The 13,984-nt window shown below is 49.9% G+C and overlaps 1 protein-coding gene across 1 annotated transcript in view; it reads right to left on the reverse strand.

The window, feature by feature from the left end:
- Positions 1 to 5,250, reverse strand: part of PLXNC1 (plexin C1) — a 150,765-nt gene extending 145,515 nt beyond the window's left edge. The window contains exon 1 of the mRNA XM_028532099.2: positions 4,147 to 5,250. Within this exon, the coding sequence (XP_028387900.1) occupies positions 4,147 to 5,214 (1,068 nt within the window). The 5' untranslated portion in view covers positions 5,215 to 5,250. The remainder of the gene's footprint in view (positions 1 to 4,146) is intronic.
- Between the last annotated feature and the right edge of the window lie 8,734 nt (positions 5,251 to 13,984).

Below are 13,984 nucleotides of genomic sequence, written 5' to 3' on the forward strand. Positions count from 1 at the left end.
CTACACTTTCTCATCTACAAAATCGTAACTACAGTCCTTGCCTCACTGGATGTCTGCGAGAATCACGCAAAAAGTAGGCATGCAAAGTGCTTAACACAAAGCCTGGCTATGACAGGTACCCAGTGGAGGGTAGTTATGATTGCTTTTTTCCCTCTAGTGGATTTAGGGCTTTTTAAATCCACCTTTGCGTATCAGATAGATATATACACACGAGGGTAAAAGTCACCATCTAGTCTATAGATTGCAAAGTGGCTAGACAGGATCATAACAGAAACTAAAGGAGGAATAAACATGACAGGAAGACTGTGGATTTTGAGGTCAAGAAGGCTGTGCTGCCAAGTGACCCTGGGGCATCACTTCAGTACACATTGGCCCCAAGTGTCTTGGGTTCCTGTCTGTCGGAGACCACGTGAGCATCCTGTGGTTGTCTGCATGACAGTTAAATTACGTCAGCTCATGTGGAACTATGTGAGTGTGGAAGAAGGGGTTATGTCTCCCCACAAGGGGTAGAATGAACTAGAAGAGCCAGTCCTGTTCGCCAACAGGGTAAGAAAACATATCACTCTCAGTATCTACAGAGGGGGTAGCCACCATGTTTAAACCACAAGCAACCTTAGGACCCAACTATGGCAGCCAAACAAACCTGGAACACTCAGACTTCAAAACTCAGGTACAAACACTTTCTACAAATGCACTGGTGTACCAGGAGTAGCTGGAGTTCAGAGAGGGAGGAAGTTAAATTAATTAACTCGTACATAATTTAAATCATTCATTTTTAAATATTAACCTAAACAAACAGGTATGTTATCAAATAGAATGAAAAAAATCACATGAACTTTTAAAACACATTTCCAGGAGCACTCTCCAACGTCAACTCCATATTTTAGGGGAGGTGGGCTGTTGCTTTTTCATTGAGGGACTTTCACAGGAAGGTTTGAGAAGCACCAGACTGGTGGGAAGAAAATACACAAGTAGCGACTGAGAGACCTGGATTTAAGCTGGAGGGCCTTCACCTGCTGTTCTCTTCTTCTGAGCTTCCTCATCAGGTATATGGAACTGCTCCTCACAGACTCAGCCTTACACTTGAAGAGGAGCTCAAAAAAAATAATATATGGTGAAGTGCTGTGCACATATTTCTTAGGGTTATTAGATATTATTATTATAGGACGGTTATTATTCATTAAGGTCTACAGAAATCAGTGGCCTGGGTGTGTTCATGGACTCGAGCTAACCTGCCAGAGTTGTGAAAGGGATTCAGAGTTGGTGGCAAGGCAGAAACAGTAATGGCCCAGTGTGTTGACGGGTGAGTAGTGCACAGCTGTTGCACAAGCATTCCCCAAATGAATCCTAGCAGGAGAAGCCAAAGAGGAAGACAACCAGCCACGTGTGGTTAGAAGAGAACCAAGAAACGAGAGAACACAAACCAGTCACTCCTGCCACCTTGCTACCCATGGTTGATTGAGGATGGGAAATCAGAGCGAGCCATGTAGTAGGAGGAGAGGACGCAGGCACGCAAATCCAGCTTGTGCCTCGCCTCCTGTGGCTGACTGTTCAAATGACTGTTCTGAAGGAACCACTGTTAGAACCTATTGAGGCTCCCTCCACAGTGTTTCAAGTCCGCCTCCTGTTTTAGGCACCTATAATTCAGCACGCCTCTTCCAAAACATTCAAACCTGAAAACGCAGAACAAATGCCATTCAAATGGCAACACTGTTCTGAGTGACAAGCGGAGGCACACGGATCCCATGACCCCATTAAATGGGGTTGCAACTTGCCATTGTCCTTTCATTGGCAAAATCAGTGGCATCCAGCACAGAGCATTGCTCACACTAGCAGGCATCAAACAAATGTTTGTTGAATGAAGTATCTTATCTGCTTATTTACTAGGTTAGAAAATTGTCAGCTTTTTCATCAAAACTACCACCTTTTTTTTTTTTACTCAAACCCCTCTTGAAATTCAGTTCTATTAAGGCTCTTTAGTGCATAGTAGCAGCAAGAAATTTACTTAAATGAGGGAATTAAAGAAAAGCAAAACTCCACACTCCCACCTGTACAGCCATGACATGCTATTGTTTGAATCAGAGTATATTATTTAACTTGGACGACAGGCTCAGGGGGTAGAGACCTTGTCTTTCAGAACACAGAGCTCTGAACACAGTGGGAGTTCTCAACAAATAACAGCAGCAAAAGATGCTGCGGAGGGACCTCTTTTAATCATCTTTTCCAATTCCTGATTTTTGGCAGCATGTATTCATCCCTTGCCTGATTTCCAAGGGGCAGCTCCCCCGAAGATGATGAACTACCCCTCCCCCTCCTCGTCCCAGCACAAGTCTGAACGCCTGATCCGGCCAAAACCTGGATTCTGAGTGCATTCAAGATGCCTGCTGGGTTTGGAAGGGAACTAAGTCCTCCAGGACCCAATGGGTGGAGAGAGGCAGTCAAGAGAAATGTTTTGGCTCCACACATCTACACAGCTGTCAGATGGCAAAGCTTGGACTTCCCATTCTCGCCTCCTGGGGGCCTCCGAGCTGTCTTGTGTTAACCCCGGAGACCAAGTATGCCTAAAGCTCAACAGAAAGTAATATTTGGGGGTAGTTTCAAGTCTTTCAACAGAGGAGTAGAAGGCAATAATTTTTGCCCAACTTGAACTATAAGATTATAAAGATCTAATAAAGACCGATATTAAATATTAAGTTATATGTGTATAGCAAGATAAGTCCTTTATGGTACATTATGTGTCATTCATGCTTTTAGAAAATTATACCACTAACTAAATGAAAGCATTGTGTGTGTGTCTCAGCACACAACTGCTAGGCAAGGAGGAAGAAGTAAATGACCATTCTAAGGAGCGTTGCAAAGGGCCTCAGGTTTCTTTCTTCCTGAATAATGGGGCTAATATTTGGCAAGATGGGCTTTGCAGAGAAAGGGGTGGGGATGGGAGTGTCTTTTATACGCATACTAATATACCTTAGAGCCAACGCTCCCCTGTATGCTTACAGGACAATCGCACCAACACATTTTCCAAGTGGAGACTTCTCCCCTGCCTCTCTGACACATTCTATACCAAAACAATGGCAACACCTGTAGCCATTAATTTCTGCTCTTTGATTTCTGTCCAGTTATAAAGGAGGCACTCAGCAGGCTCCCCTCTCAGGAGCCATATGTGGAGTTGATGTGCCAGCAGCCTTGGAAGGAAAACAGCCTCTGAGAAGTGCACAATGGCTCCATAATCCCCATCAACTGCACCCTCTTGAACCGCTGCTTTATTTTCCAGTCAAAGAAATGCCAGTTTCAAGAGTCTCGCTGTGGCTGCCCTGGGAACCCAAGGGAAGGCTGTGCTGTTTGCTGGATTGGGTATAACAGAAGGGTGGTGCCTCTGAACCCCACGATTTAGTCAGGCAACCTGGAGCCCAGAAACTGCCCTTAGCACCCCACACTTTCTCTTGCTCTCCCCTTCCAGGGTAAGGCTTCTACCCACAAAGGCGCCTCTGCCTTCCCAGCCTCTCCCTCCACCTGGAGACCACAGTTCGCCCTCAGCAGAATCACAGCCCCGCCCCCTTGCACCGTGTCGCGCCCAGGGTTCTGTTCTGCCAAACGGGAGCCTCTTTTCCAGGCTAGCTCTGCCCCGTGTTCATCAGTCTACCAACTCTTCAGACCGTATCAGATACGTTACCGTGGTGGGGGACACAAAGCCTGGGGTGTGGCAGCAAGTCCTTTAGGTTCAGTGGCTTCTCTGCTGAGGGCTCTACGTTTGGTAACCATGTTGAGGAAAGGGGTCAAAGCCACAGGTCGGCCAAAACCACACTTGGGTTAGCGATTACGGAAGGGAGGGGTGAGGCTGCACAGGGAGGCTCAGCCCCAAACAAGCGTCTACATTTGGGCAGAGAATGATGGCACTGGGATGCAGTCACTAGAGTTTTGACCCTAACTCCTACCCTCTCCACCTCCCTGTTTACAATGCCTTTGGGAACCTCTGGCCCTGCTTTACTCTCCGAGGCCTCGTAGACCGTGTTAAAACGACCACCGTGCAGCAACCGGGCTGTGAATCCCGGACCTGGTAATTCCAACCCGGTCTTCCTTCAGCTCTGCCTCGGCGGCGGCTCCCCAGTGGGAGCGCTCCAGGCAGCGTCTGGGGGCAGGACTTACGCAGTTTTGCTGGTTGGGCTCGAAGTCCCACTTGCAGCTCTTGGCGCGCTCCTGGATCTCACTCATCCTGAAGAGGCAGAGTGCCGTGGTGGCGGGAGAGCGCTTCTGCTGACCCTCCCCGGTGGCCGCGCTGAACACGCCCGCCCAGAGGTCCAGGGCCTCCACCAGGCTGGAGGAGAGGAGCAGGCGGCGGCCGTGGGGGTGCCCGTGGCCGCAGTCGAGGGCCGCCTGGCCCTGGAACTGCACCTCGGCGCTCTGCGCGATGCGGGCCATGCTGGGCCAGCCCGTGGCATCGCCGCTCGTGTAGTTGTAGGGATAGTAGGGGAAGTAGACGCTGGCGTTCCAGAGAAAGGCGTCCACGAAGTGCAGGCTACGCGCGCTCCCTTCGCTTAGCCTGAGGCGGCCCAGCTCCTCCGTGGCCAGGCTGCGGCGCCCCTCTGTGTGCTTGATCGCGATGGCAGTATCGTGGTCGGACGCTGCCGGGTTGCAGCGGCTCGCCGTCTCGGTCTCTGGCAGCACGTAGGTGGCGGCCACAGCTAGGTACCAACGTTTCCCCTCGCCCGCGCGGTACACCACGCCGGCCGTCGAGCCCTGCGGATGACAGGACACCACCTCCGTGGCGTTGCTCAGGAAGCTGAGGCTCAGGTTGCCCAGCGGCCGCACCTCGCAGGCGCCTCGGTCGAAGGTCCAGCCGGTGAGCAGCAGCCCCCCGAGGCCGGTCGCCCCCTCGCGGTAGGGCAGCAGCAGCTTGCTGAAGCTGCTCCCGGGCCGGGGCCGCGCCGGGGGCGCCAGGGAGATGGGCTCCGTGCAGTTGCCCGCTTGGTCCCGGTACAGACGTGAGAGGCTGTGCTCCAGGCTGTAGTCCAACTGGTCCAGGCAGCTGCCGCTCGCCACGAACACTCCGTCCTCCCGGCTCACCGCAATGGCTCCGATGGCTTGCTCGGACCGCCACACGCGCTCGTCCGCGCCCTGACCCGGCGCTGCTAGAGCCAGCAGATAGGCGAGCAGGGGCAACGGCGCGGCAGGACGCGGGGGGCGCGGTGGTGCCTTCCTTCGGGAGACCTCCATGGGGATGGGGGGGTGCCCCCGGGCAGGGCGCGAGGTGACGACGGCGGCTCAGGCGCGCGGCGACGGAGACGCGGGCGGCGGCGGCTCCTGCGCGCGCTCGGGCTCCTGCGGCCGCCCCATCCCCGCTGCTCGCCTGGGAAGGAGAGCAGGGAGGGCTGGCGCGCGGCGGGCTCGCTCCGGCAGCCTGTGCAGCGGCGGCGGCGGCGGCGGTGGCGGCGGTGGTGGTGGCAGTGGCAAGCCCTGCGCGCTCCGGCACCGCTTCCTCCTCGCCCTCCTTCTCCGGAGAGTTCCTCTGTGCAGCGCTGGTGCTCGCGGGGAGGCGCGGAGTGGGAGGGGGGAGAGCGAGGCAGGCGGGAGGGCTGGAGAGGTTGGGTGCGTTTGTGCGTTTCACTTTCCCATTGTGAAAGTGGGATGCCACTGGCCCCCTTCCTCATCTTCTTCCTCCTCCGCCTCCTGCCAGCCCGCCCTCCCTCCACGCCCATCTCCCCTCCCCTCTTGATTCGGTGAGATAGGGAGGAGGGAGGGCTCATAATTTGGGTTACTATGTAGGTGGCCTCTCTCATCTATTCAAAACAAAGCTGAGCTGCCTGCCGCTGCCGCCACGGCCGCCACCCTCGCCCCTTGGCTCGCTTGGAGCTCCCAGGGCGCGCTAACAGTGCACAGAGACGGCTCCGGCGCGCGTCCGCCCTCGGGTTTGCTCCAACGCTTGGGTTTTGTTTACGAGAGCAGCGGGCTGGGAGGGATACGCAGGGCACTGGGAGCGAGGACACCGGGCGCCGGGGTATTGCCGCTGAGGTCCCGGGCTGGGGCCACAGGGAGGCTGCAAGGCGACTGACAAGTGTAGAGCGGCGGGAGGGAAGCCCCGGAAGGCGCGCAGGAGACGTGGACGAGCGGCAGGCTCAGGGGACCCAGGCGCCCCTGTCACTGAGGGGGCGGAGCGGGTGGGAGGTGGATTTCCCGGGTCCGGGGAGTGAGGTGGGAGAAAGGCAGGCGCCAGGACTCCGGTTGTGGACAATCCCCGGAGCTGGAGCTCTCATATTTGAAAGGGTTCTCTAATCTCCCTTAGCAACGGAGTCCCAGGCTCTCATATCTAACACTTTGAAAGTTCTACTCACCATCTGACCTTAACGCTCATGCCTAACATTTATTGAACACTTACTGTGTATTGGGCGCTGTTCTAAATTCGTTACATGGATTAAGACTCATTTAATACCCATAACAACCCTATTTAATTAGTGATTGTTATCCTCACTTAGTAGTGAGGAGAATGATCGTGGGGAGCTTGTGGAGCTCGCCCCGGGTCCTGCTGCTTGGTGAACAGCCTAGTGCAGATTTCAAAGCCATATCTGGCTCCGGAACCACTTACATTTCTGTTCTAGCCAAGTGCCACCTGTGGCCGTTACAATAATACCCAGAGATCATTTTCAGCAGGTGTGACTGAAAAGTTCCCCAAGTTAAATGCCTAGGCTTCTAATCCTAGAACAGGTACCCTTATTTACCTAGACACCTGCCCTCTCTCTCATCCTTTCCCACTTCTTTCCTTTGAACCCGCTGAGGTCTCACCAACTGCCATAGGAAGCAAACAGCAGCTGGTTACCCCCAAAACCACCGAAAATTTTTGAAGCCCAGTATACAGGGTGGGGCAAGAGTAGGTGTTTGTGTGGAAAATGACCCAATAATTAATAAGTGCAAGACTAAACTGTGTCTCTTGTACTTACAACTGTCAACCTACTACTTTGCTCTATCCTGTATTTCGGTGTCACTGCACACCTGTACGACTACCTCTTCTGGGTGAAGGTACTTGATTTCTCCAAAGGGGGAGTCCCAGAAGACACACAGCTGCCGCCCAGCTCCTGAGCTGCAGCTGATAGCACTGCCAGCACCCTTACGGGCTGGCAGGTGATCCAGGGGTGTACTGAGAGATTCTAAGGATCCCTATGCATCCTTGGGAAATTATCTCTGTCCCTTCTCAGGCTATTTCTAGGCCCCAGGCAGGGTAACTGGTTGCATCTCCTGTCTTCCTTCTGTTCCCAGTTCCTTGACTCTAGATAGAATCTATTGGGCGGGGGGAGTGGGAAAGGGATGGGGTAAGTAGGCTTCCTACAGATGCTGAGCCCTCCTGAAGGAGCACCTATTCCAGATTTAAACTTCTACAACAGTGCTTCAAATTCTCCCCAGTGCTGAGGGGTAAGGCAGGACAAGGAACTCAGGAAGGCTTAAGGAAAGGAGGGTGAGCTGAAGCAAGAAGCAGAAGAGAAACATGAGTTTCTGCCCTAGCTTTGTCGTTACAGGATCCTATCATTCCATCAGTGACTCACATTCAGAACGGAGAGGGGTCATCTTTCCATTCATAATTTCCTTCTTTGAAACTGGATAACATTATCTTTGCCTCCAGTAGGCAGCAAATGCTTTCCCACGAGACACAAGGTTGCCCTTTCTGCTGTGGTGATGGTGGTTGGGGTGCCGGTGAGGAGAGTGGAAAAGGAAGGGGAAAGGCCTGAGATACAGGCTTGACATTACTCAGATCCTAGGCAAGGCAAATCAGATGCTCTCTCTGCTCCAAAATAATCAGGCCTTACACCCCATTTCCTGCCCACCTGAAATGTTTTAAGAAGTTTTGCACTGCTGGAAATGGAGAAAGTAGTATCTAAAAAACATCTGCAGAAGCTCATAGAGCCCCTCATGGCATAGCAGAGGAATTATGTGCTAGCATTTTGAAAATTTCCCCGAGTGATGAAGAACACACCGATCCTCGCTGCCGTCATAAACCGGCTGTGGCAGTGTTGCTATGTGCTGAGAAGGAACAGTTCAATTCCACTGCAGAGATAGTTTTACTTCGCTGGTAACCAAGTAATTTCTCTAAGTCCTGTAGAGTTGGTACAATCAGTAGCAGACCATCTTGGAAGCTATTTGGATTAACATACTCTATCGTGCGGCATTTTGATCACCACTCTACTCATCGCTGCCTCATTTTGAAAAAGAAGCATCTTAAAAATACTACCAGCAAGAAGTATAAATGGCTTTGATGGCTACAGTTTCTTACCATTCTACTGGGACCATAAGCTCCACTTTGGAGAACAGGCTTCTTTTCCCTCCCGCTTAATTGTATGCGGGCTCCTACCATGAAAGAAATCCAAATCTGTGTCTACTTTTTGGCATGAAAAATGGAGGAGACTAGGAAGCACGTAAGTGTTTTCTTTCCTGACTCTGCCCAATTTTGAACAAGCATATTTGCCCCTTTCCAACCTTCCCGTGTACTAAAGCTCCACCTGCAGGACACAAGTTCACATTTGAAAAGTGTGGGAAATACAAACAATCAAAACAAATATTTAGGCATGTGGATTCTGTATGTCTTTGATTTCTTTTTCTTTGATACTGCTGTCTGGCCAAGGGCGCAAGTCCCATTGGTGACAAAGCTTCCCTCTCCAACTGACAGACCCATCCTGCTGGGTGTCCCTTACTGCACACTCCGAACTCCTCAAACATAACTAACTGGCTGACCCACCCTTGTCCCCTCCCCCCCAAAAAAGAAGATGGTACACATTCACCAACCAGCTCGAGGCTTGCTACCACGGAAACAGGCAGTTCACACTGATTCCGAGCAGTGTTATTTGTGGCGTTCACTAGATTGGAAAGTCTACATAATGAGAAAATATCAACCCCCTCGGGCACTGGAGGCGATCTGGGTGAACCAGACCACCACACTCCGACTCGTTTCTGCTGTGCAGGGCTTTATAGATTCAGAGGTTTCCTGCGGAGGCTCGGGACATTAAGAACTGTTCAGTAGGCAATTGGTCACAGTCACAAGATGGCTATCACTGGTGCTTCAGTTTTCTTTCTGCCAAAAAATAATCTAACAGTGGTCTGTAGGGATGACTGGGTCAGCAGGGATTGGAAGCAGCTAAGAAAATTAGTTCTGGTGGTCAATGAATTCTCTTTATGCCGTGTCCACATAGCTACCACCCCCAGGCAGCATTGGGGAACACTCCCCAGGGGCTCGAATAGTACCGGTGTTGTCCTTCTGAGACTTAAGACAGGCCACTCCTTTCTCCACAGCTTAGCTCAAATCCATGTGGTTTTCCTCTTCGAGCCCCTTATCAAAGCTCCCAGCTCCTCGTGGTGACTGACAGGAAAAAGAAATAAGCCAGCCTCCTTTCTATCGTGCTGATGAGTAGATGGTTGAAAACAGATAAGATGAAGAGCCATTTAATAAGTTTGAATTGATGCTGAGAGGCGAGTAGAATGCAGTTCAATCAACAGGAGAAGTCAGTCAAATGCAGCGCAGTTAAGATGCGGCTGAAGGAACACAGTGCCTTGTCTTCTCCACCCGCCCAGCCCAGCCCCACACGACCGGTGAACATTCTTCTGCCCGGCGACAGTGCCTGTGCCTTTGGTTAAAGTGGCGAAGACTCGGTGGTGTGCCTTTGTACGGGAATCTGGAGTCATCTGGAACATTCCTCTTATTCTCTGTTCCCAAGTCATGGCTTAACAGTGCATGGTCATTCACCAGCAGAGCCACAATTGTAGATGGGAGAAGGGGTTGGATGTACAAAGGAACAATTCTTTACTCAAGACCAAAATGGCTTCCTTGAAGCCAAAATAAGGGCCTTCACTCAGCTGTAGGACAAATGAGCTATTGCCTATGGAAAGGGTACAAATGTCGATGTTTTTGAGCAACTGCAATATCTAGGATATCACCCTAGCACCCTAGCACCTCACTTCTTGGGTAGTATATTCCATGGTGTTTCTATGGAGCCTTTTCTTCAAAACATTCACCCAAACCATCAGTGCTCATGAGTCTGAGACCACTACCGGTTGAAAGCAAAATACGGTAAATCACCAGTCGTCACAGTGTTTTTTCAGACCAGCTGGAATTCACCCTGCATGAAACACACAAAATCATCAGTTAATTGTTTCTTCAGATTTGGAGAATCTCTGTAACTTGCTGCTGAGCAATCTCCTGGTCACCAGCTTTTCTCTGATTTTCACAAGATTCAAGCCTGTCCCTGTTCCTATATTACTTGCTGTTCTTTTGAAATATGAAGCCAAAAGGGCATGAAGGACTACACACAAAATGCTGATCCCTCTTCAATTCAATGTCTCTTCCCATGTCTCTGTTCTGCCATCCCGGTTCTGAGGCTCCCTGGCAGCATAACGCTAGGCCCCGGACTCTTTGATAGCTGGAAGCTTGGCTTAAGCCCAGTCAAAGAGATGAGCTGCCAGAAAGGAAACCTTCATATTAATAATAACTCACACTCTTGAAATGAATAGCAAAAGATAAGATAAACACACAGATACCTTCACAGTCACTCATCCTTCTGCTTCCTTCAGATTCTGACAGGGAGATGCTCTGAGCTGACTAATAAAGTTGCTGGACTTGGCGGTGAGTGGTCCGGTGCTCACCACCAAGCTGGCACCCCTGATCATTCTTATGCCCTTTCCACTCCCTAGAAAATATCTCCACCAAGGTGGGCAAAAAGCAGCTGGCATCTGCTCTGAGCACGGGTGGCTGCTGTCGGGAAGCTCAACACGTGGTCCCCGTGGTGAGGGCCACTCCATTTGTCAGCAGGCGGCGGGGGAGGCGGGGGTCGGGGAGCACTGGCAATGCGGAGGTCCGCATCCCTCAAAGCCTCATGCTCAGAATCCCAGGTGCAAATCCCACGGAAGACTGAGCATTTACCTCGCCTTTCTGCCCCTTCTCTGCTCATCCCTGTTTATTGCTCCTTCCCCGTGTGTGCTGGATGGGCTCCACTTCTCTCTCTACCTATTTCCCCACTCTTTTCCATCCTGCTCTCCACCCAGAAGTCTGATGTTTACGGACATCTCCCTTGCCTTTGGGTTCTGGCAGGATTCATCCACTGAGAGGCACCAGCACCAGATCCAGGGGTAGTAGGTAGGGCGAGGTCCAGATATTTATTCTCCTAGCTGTCTTCTTGCTGGAGGGAAATGCTGGAGGCTACAGACCCTGTAGACAGCCCTCTCTCAGAGCTGCAGCTACAGTCACAGCCTTCTCTTGGTTACAACCACTCTCCCACCTTATTCCTCGGGCAGCGAGAGCCAGTGCCTCCCTGTGTTGCTAGCCATGACTGGTCTCTCTTCCTCCTGCCCTCATCTCTGCCCTGGTCCCTTCATTAACATGCCTGTTTGGGGTGTCACCTGTTTCCTGCCAGAACCATAACTCATGAACCCATCTCCCTCCAAATATGGGTGGAGAAGTGACCTAGAATGTACATTCTGATGGTCATCAATGGAAAGCATGAAACTCCTGGTCTTTTTCTCCAAATGTTTGTTTCCCCAAAATCTGGCAGTGGAAAAAGCTACATTTTTCCCCTTTACAAAGGCTTTTCTACACTAAGTTCAACCTGGTGATATGGACAAATGGAAACCTGACTGTGTAGGAATATATATATATATATATTTATATGCATGTTATATATAAATATATATATTTATATATGATATATCTATATATGTATATTTGCCAGCAAATCATAAAAGTAAAAGCTTTATTTTAAAAGTCACCAGGATTCCTGGGGGCTAAGGGTTCAGAAGGTGGGGGGTGGGGCGGGGGTGGTCATGATCTCCAAAACACTGCTGACCACTTGAAGTGTCTTTTCAAATGAGACACAAAACTGAACTTGCTTTTCCTCTTTAGACATTTCTCCTGAAGTCTGAGCTTTGGCTTCCTTCAATGCAGTCTAGAAATTCCATTTTATTCATTGTTATGAAAATAGGGTTATGAAGAGACTGCCGTAGTTCCTCATTTCCAGATCTCACCCCACCCCACCACCCACTAATATGTACAGATAAGTCCGGTATCCCCGGGGCCTTCCTGGCTCAAGGACAGGTGACTCACAGTGGTCTACAGAGGAGAAATAGAAACCATCTTGAGTTCTAAAGTCGGTACTTTTTCAGAGGGCACTTTATTTTTACCCTGCTCTGACTTCTGCACTTTAATCATCTGAACCAGCCAATTTGAAACCTGACTTCCCTCATTTATTGGACATTCTTAATGGTGATTAATTATTTACACTGTCAGACGCTTTTCTTCCCCATCATGAAAGCTGCAAATTTGGGACATTCAGTAGCTTTAATTGTGAAGAAAGGCACACTTACATTCATAGTCAAATAGTCAAAGATGCATTTCTCATTGATTTGGGGGGGGGGTGGTGCAGGGGTGATGGTGACAGGTGTGTGATCCTAGCAAATTGGATTTCTTGCTAACTGAGAAATGGAAGGCAGGCAGAGCTGTTCCAAGGTGAATTAGCAGAATTGGGCTGAATCAAGGTCCCCTTGTGGGTATGGGACCACTGGAAGCCCCCTCCCCACGATGACCTGGAACTCATAGGCCTGGGCTCCCACATGCCTTACTGACAGCTGAGGAGTAGGTGAGGTTTGCCTTCCCAGCTCTCAGAATCTCCTTATGCACCTACTTGCTCCTTCCTCACTGGTGTTGCCCCTAACCACCTCCGCCCCTTGGGAATCCAGTGTTATGTTTAAGTGCTTGGGTGTAGAGTGGGCCACCACAAGCGTTAACCCTGCACAAGGGCATAGGGGCAAGAGACCCTGAAATCTAGCCCGCCCGCTGCTCATCAAGCCCTGCATCATGGCACGGGGTCGAGCATGCTCACAGAAAGATGCTTTTTCTGTGTACAAAGACTCCGTAGGCTAGCAGTGGCCCTAGTCAGGCTGAGGCTACACAACCAGGGCCACCTCTCAGTAACTGTAGCCTTGGCCTCTTTAAGCCTCAGCATCATCCTCATTGTAGACTGAAAAAAAAAGCATCTATCTCATGAAGTTTTAAAGCATATTAAATAATATGTGTAAAGCATTTAGTACAGGACCTGGCACACAGGAAATTCTCAATCTGTAATAATAACATTGTTATTATTACCATTATTAGATACTAGAGCTCTACTGCTATGTTAATCCATTGTTTTAGTCATAACAAATATCACAGACTGGGGGGCCTAAACAACAGATTCTATTTCTTCTCAGTTCTGGAGGCTAAAGTCTGAGATCAAGGTGTCTCCAGGGTTGGTTGCTTCTGAGTCCTCTCTCCTGGGCTTATAGGTGGACACCTTCTCCCTGTGTCTTCAATGGTCCGTCCTCTGCGTGTATCTGTGTCCAAGTTTCCTCTTCTTATGAGAATACCAGTTACACTAGAGTAGGATCTGCCCTGGTGACCTTATTTTCTCCTTTAAAGACCTCATCTCCAACTACAGTCTCGTTGTGAAATATGGGGGGTTAGGGTTTCAGTGTATGAATTGTGGAAGGACACTATAACAGCCACTTTAAATCCCAGCCTTAGGAAGGAATTTTAACTGGCATTTCTTAGGCACGTGGCAACTATTGAGCACATTTGCTTGGGTTTGACCAGCTCTTAAGACTTACATAAGCTTTTGGTTCTTTCCATAATTTCTGTAGAAAAAATGAGTATTTATTAAGGGACTTTCATACATAGGGCTGTATGCTAAGAGCTAGGGATGTAATTGGTATCATCTTCCACTTTTAGCAGTGGGACCTCTTTAAACCAGCCAAGCCCTTTCATCTGAAACATCCATCCCTTCTTTTCTACCTTTCAAACTCCTACTCATTCTTCAAGACCCAGTTTAAAAACCCCTTTCTCCTAGGAGTCTTTCTTGACAACTAATCTTCTACCAGAGTATGAGCTCCTAAAAAACTATTAAATTAAAAGAGAAATCAAATTCTAATTCATCTTTGTGCCCACGAGGTGGCACAGGACTTAGTATATAGCAAGTGTTACCCA

Source organism: Phyllostomus discolor, chromosome 2 (assembly GCF_004126475.2).
Source record: "Phyllostomus discolor isolate MPI-MPIP mPhyDis1 chromosome 2, mPhyDis1.pri.v3, whole genome shotgun sequence".
NCBI lineage: Eukaryota > Metazoa > Chordata > Mammalia > Chiroptera > Phyllostomidae > Phyllostomus > Phyllostomus discolor.